General features: G+C 40.3%; 1 protein-coding gene across 1 annotated transcript in view; it reads right to left on the reverse strand.

Moving 5' to 3' along the window:
• The window catches only part of BCLAF3 (BCLAF1 and THRAP3 family member 3), a gene marked incomplete at its 5' end in the record, with an annotated part of 42,499 nt that overhangs the window by 35,493 nt on the left and 1,305 nt on the right, over positions 1-5,701 (reverse strand). Inside the window, 2 exons of the mRNA XM_077769589.1 lie at positions 2,111-2,776; positions 3,150-3,722. Coding sequence (XP_077625715.1) covers positions 2,111-2,776; positions 3,150-3,722 — 1,239 coding nt within the window. The remainder of the gene's footprint in view (positions 1-2,110; positions 2,777-3,149; positions 3,723-5,701) is intronic.

Genomic DNA, 5,701 nt, shown 5'->3' on the forward strand with positions numbered 1-5,701 from the left:
GTGCTGACAGGTCATGAATTTCACAAACTTACAGATTATAAATTCAGAAGTGATACAGCAGCTTCAATTTTAGGAAGCTCATTTTTTGGTGACACATGATGAAAATCAAGTTTGCATTTCTTAATATCTAATTACAAAATTAACTCCGTTCAATACTTCTAATGAGGTCTATTAAAGTGAAATCCTTCAAAATTCGTACTTCTAGCATTCTTTAAAACTGCTAAGCCAATTTTTTTTAGTATTTACTTTTGTATAATTTACTGTCAAGTTAGCTAACATACAGCACATACAGTTTGCTCTTGATTTTGGAGGTAGATTCCTGTGGTTCATCACTTACATACAACACTCAGTGCTCCTCCCAACAAGTGCCCTTTTAATTCTTTTTTAACTTCCTTATTAAATACGGGGGTATCATTACTTCTATTTAAAAAATTCAAGACTTTCATGATTTGATTTATGTAATTTTATCTCCACAGGGAAAAAAGGTGAACAAAAATGAAATACTGAAGTATTTTAAGGGGGGTATACTGATATCTACAATTCATTTTGAAATGTATGGAAAAAATAAGATCAAAGTATTGATGAATAGATGGATAGTGATCATGAAAGTAGAGTAAAATATTAATTGCAGATACTCGGTGGTGGATATATAGGTATTTACTGTACAATTCTTTCAACTTTTCTGTATATTTGAACATTTTCATAGTATAATGTTAGAAAGAAAAAAACCTTAAGGTAACATCCTTAGAGTTGATCCTTACATCAGCTTTTGCGCTCTTAACGTTAAGAACTAGTAGGAAATATAATGGTACAAAATGATTTAAGACTTATTAGATGAAGTAGGATACAAAATTATAAATACAGTATTATGACAACCATGTATAAATATACACAGAAAAATAACAAAAGAGCTGTACTAAAATATTAATAAAACTGTCCTAGGGTAGTAAAATTATGTAATTAGTAAAATTATTATCCCCTCTATTTGTCCAACTTTCTATAATATAATCATATTTATAGATGCTTTCTGTGCACATAGAAATATACATATGTATATTTTACAGTATTTTTTATAAGCACAATGAATGTAAGGCAAATATGAGGGAGGGGCACTGCCATAAGAAAAGGAACAAAATATATTTGTTTAAAAAAAAAGAGAGCAAGCCTGTGGATTTACCTCCCTCCCTGTCACATCTTCCCTTAGATTTTGTTTCATCTTGTTTTTGATTGAAATACAGGTATGAGTGAGCTGTGAACATAAATGCACCAAACTAACATGTCCCATCACTTTTTTATTCACATAATGGTAATATAGTAAGGTAATAAACAGACTTAGCTGACAAAGCCAACTGCAGTGCCTTGTTATTTCCATAATCTGTAAACAGAGGTAATATGCACAATGGAACAAAGCATGCGAACCACTTTAGCAGAATATACCCTATTACAACAGCAGTCTATTTTTTTTAAAGAATCCTTGACAGCTAAACTGAATGCCTAATAAATAGGCCTCTCTCTAGAATCTAGCCTAATTTCCTCTACCTCGGAGAATCTATTCAGCTGAGCACCAATTGTTTTGGGAGGGCAGCAAGAACCAGATTAAGTCACCTGCTTCCTTGAGCCGCAAGTGCTCTGACTTAGACAAGTTGCTTCACCTCTCAAGGCCTCACTTTCCTCCTCTATAAAAACTGGGCCACCTAAGTAAGGTCCCTTCCAGATCAAAAATTCTCTGGACTGGAGGCCACAGGGAAAACAGGCTCTGAGAGACTGAGCAAGGAATAGGTCCCCTTGAACTCTACACAGCCTATCCCCGGCTACAGAAAATCTGGCAGCACAAAAACACATAAATTCATTAAGAGGAACAAGTCCACAGAGTGACCTGTGCCCACAAAGCATCTTGAGATATGATGTGGAAACAAGCAGACATGAGATCATTCCGTACTACCAATCATGGGATTCATCCTCATTACAGGAGGAATTTGAAAAATCCAGGCAATCCTTCCCCACTCAATTGACTCTAAACACAGTTAATTCCATTTTTAAAGCTTCAAATAAAGGTGGAAGAAACAGATTATTTTTCTTAAATAGCACTAAGAAAAACCAAAAACAATACCTGGATGTATTTACTGTTTTCTTCACATCTACTTTAACAGTAAATGATTTCTTCCTAAGACTGGCAGATGAAGGTTTCACATTGGAAAACTTTTTACTTTTACGGAGTTGGTTACTGGAAGAGTTGCTCTCTTTTCTGCCATCCCCATCTTTCTTTATTTTCTCCTTCCGTTGGTCACTGTAGGGTCTCAGGCCAATGTCACTTTTGCGTGAGTTAGTAGAGGCAGTGCAGTCTTTCTTAGATGGTGTTCTCAGAGGTACCTGGACTTGCCCACCTTCAGTCTCTCTCCCTCTTCCAGCATCAAGACAAATGGACTGTCTATTTACGGGGCCTTTTTGAGAACTGTATTTTCTATCTTCTTCCTTAGAGTACTTCGGAATTCTTCCATCGGAAAAGTCCTTGTTCCCACCCAAGGTCTTAGGACGTTTGTGGCGATAGTCACAGTATACCCTGGTTGCCAGACTGGTCTCTGGGGGTTCCCTCTGAGCACGTCGATGAGTTTGGGGTCCAAGGTTCCATCGCTGTTTCTTCCCTTGATAAGAAGGAAGAGAATGCTTGAACTTCCACTGTGGGTTCCTGACAGGATCTCTGTTTTCGTACCTTTCCACGTCTTTAGGTCTTTCTGATGTGTGTCCGTATGCTCTGAAATCACGATCCTCAGGATACCTGTGTTGACATAAAGCAGTTTATACTTGCACTAGAGAGAAGAAAGTGAGAATTTATATGTGTGAAATGTTGGGCAGCATGGCTTTAAATGCAGAACGCAGTGGCAAGTTAACTATAATCCCTCAAGCCAACTCACAGAGGCACAAGGTAGCAAAAGAGGAAAATACCATCTTTTGTTAATATTCTAGCCATCAACATGATTTACTCTATAAATAAATACTTCACTACTACCAGTAGACCATAATTACATTATAATGCTTTTTATCTTTTTAGACAAAAGCTTTTCAAGGTGGTTATCTTCAACCATAAAGTAAATAGACTTTTTCACTTGAAGCTTTATACCAAATTACCCAGGTTTAATGTTTTCCTATACCTCCTCTGAAAAGAGCTCCTTTTCTCAAAGTCTTCAGAGCCTCTTCTAAGTGACTGAGAATGGTTTTCATCTTGTATCCTCTGGTGCCTCAACTCATCTTCAAGCCACGTTCCTTCGAACCTAAAAGAATCTGCTATTGACCTCTGGGGTGGCTTCCCTCCTTTTCCACTTCCTCTAACTCTGTGGTCATCAGGAATATACCTTCCTTGTACGTTCTGGGGATAAAAATCCCTCTGGTTCTCCTTGTAGGGTACACCTTCTGAGTATCTGGGCATATAGTACGGTCTTCTGTTACCATCCCTTCTTCCTGGTAAGTATTCTCGGTAAGGCTTAGAAGTATAAACATTTTCTGAAGAGGTTCTTCTTATGTTTGGGGAAGGGAATCTATGTTCATAAGATCGGTAATGTATATTTCCACGAGAAGGAATCCTTGGTTTACTCTGTCCATATTTCTCACTGTCCGTTCGCCAAGGGGTGGGTCTTTTTGGATCCTTCCTGTATTCAAAGCCATAATGCCCATGAGAATATCTTTGCTTGTAGTGTTCAGCATTTCTAGGTACTGGTGATAAAGACCTATGTAAACAAACAGAAAAGTTCAGTACATTTAAAGACGACAAACTAAGTCTGTCTTAACATGACCAACTTAAATAAAACAGTTGCTTTCCACTGTTTCTTCCACTCAAATTAAATTCATCAATTTGCTGTATCTGTATTCTAAATTGCCCATTTGGGTGTCTGATTACTGCTCTGAGCAATTCAACAAGCATACTCTTTCCATCAGAACTAATGTACCCCATGTGCATATCAAAATGGGCTGAGCATAGCCAGTGCGCTACAGGAGGACCAGGTCAGGTACACAAGAGCCGTTCTGGAAGATTGCTGACGGCAAAAGTTTAGGCAAAAGACCCAGTCATCAAAAGCTTGTATCAGGTTGAATGGTCAGGGAAGAAGCAGGCAAAATGAAGGCTCGATTCACACAAGTCAATAGGTAGGAGAGTCTCTGGCAAACAGAACAGAACTTCTGGAATTAGATTCTAAGAGTTTATAATATCACAATAAGCCCAAACTCACTCAAAACTGGCCCTGCAGTTTCCCCAACTGATTGGCTATTCTCTCTACTAAAGCTATATCAAGAAGCAAAAAAAATACATACTTAGTGTGCAGAGTGGGAGGGGGAAGAGGATATTAAGACTTAAACTATTCTTAGTTTCTCCATAAAAACTACTAACACAGACAAACTGCTTTTCTTTCCTGGACCTGTTCCCTTACATGCGCTGTTGAAAGAGAGCTTGTAACTTCGGTGAATGTGGGCTTTCATGTAGCTGTCATGTTCCCCGGGAACAGCACACCTTTTCTGTAACTACCTTCCCCAATACCTTGGCATTGCCAACACCAAGGCTTCACTCCCACAGAGGAGGAAGAAGGCCCCTGTACCCAGGAAACAAGTCTGAGTTGTGTGGACCTCAAGAGCAGAGAGAAAGCACCACTATGTGGGATGCAATAAAGTTCAATTTTGCATCTGGGGACCTCTCCTCCCATCTAATCCACCTGATTTTCCAATCTCCTCCCTGAGGGCTTAACGTCTTCTAATCAATGAGGCAGCTGGCCTTGCAGCTTTTGTTACTGTCCACCTTCAGAGCTGCATGGAGTTGGAGTCAAATCCTTTCCACGTGGCGACATGCCTGTGTCCTCCCTACAAGAAAGGAAGCAGACTGATCTTCCTCACGTACATACTGCGACTTATATACTGGACTTGGCAATATCTCCTTCTGGAGTCACCAAGCTAGATGTACGAGCAAATGCATCATTTAGCCAAAGAAGAAACTCTGTCATCCAGCAGGCTGCACTTCATCACAGGAACAAGGAAGCAGAGACTGAGGACTTTCTGAAAGACGGCATCTCTTCATCACTAAGGAGAAAGTCTGGCAGCCAGACACAGAGGTTTTCCAGACTGGATGGAATACTCAACCTCTCACTTTAATCCTTACCTCATAATGAATATTGCTTTGTTATTGTTTCATATAAGGGGTTTTATTGTATAAAGCCTGTTCTCTTGAAGGAGACTGCTGGAATAGTAACTAACATTTTCAGTTCTCCTAAAGAAACAATAGAGATCTGAGGAGTCTGTTGGGAGACAATTCTCCATGGGTCTCTTGCATCCTGCAGGCTTGGTAAGCAGAGGCACTGACAGCTTTTGTTCCAAACTTCACAGCCCCAGAAGATGGGGATGGGGCCTCCCTCAGGGAAAGAGGGCCAATCTGTTGGCGATTCAGGGTATGTCTCCTCCATCAAAGGCTGGGTGGATCTGCTTGTAGCCCTGATGAGGCTTGAGTTGCTTAGCGGTGCTGTCACTTCCCAGCTTCGCTCTGCGGCCCCCCGCCGTCAGGAGCCTTGGGAGTAAGGGAAACCCAGGAACGTGGGGCGGGCGGGCTGCCGTACCGCAGTTAATAAGGGCCTTTGTCTCTGACCCAGCAGCGGCTGCGGCAGGCTAATGTGTCAGCATGCAAGTACGGTAAAGTATCACACGCTTTACAGTTTCTGACAAAGCGTTC

Source organism: Crocuta crocuta, unplaced genomic scaffold (assembly GCF_008692635.1).
Source record: "Crocuta crocuta isolate KB4526 unplaced genomic scaffold, BGI_CrCroc_1.0 scaffold312, whole genome shotgun sequence".
Taxonomy (NCBI): domain Eukaryota; kingdom Metazoa; phylum Chordata; class Mammalia; order Carnivora; family Hyaenidae; genus Crocuta; species Crocuta crocuta.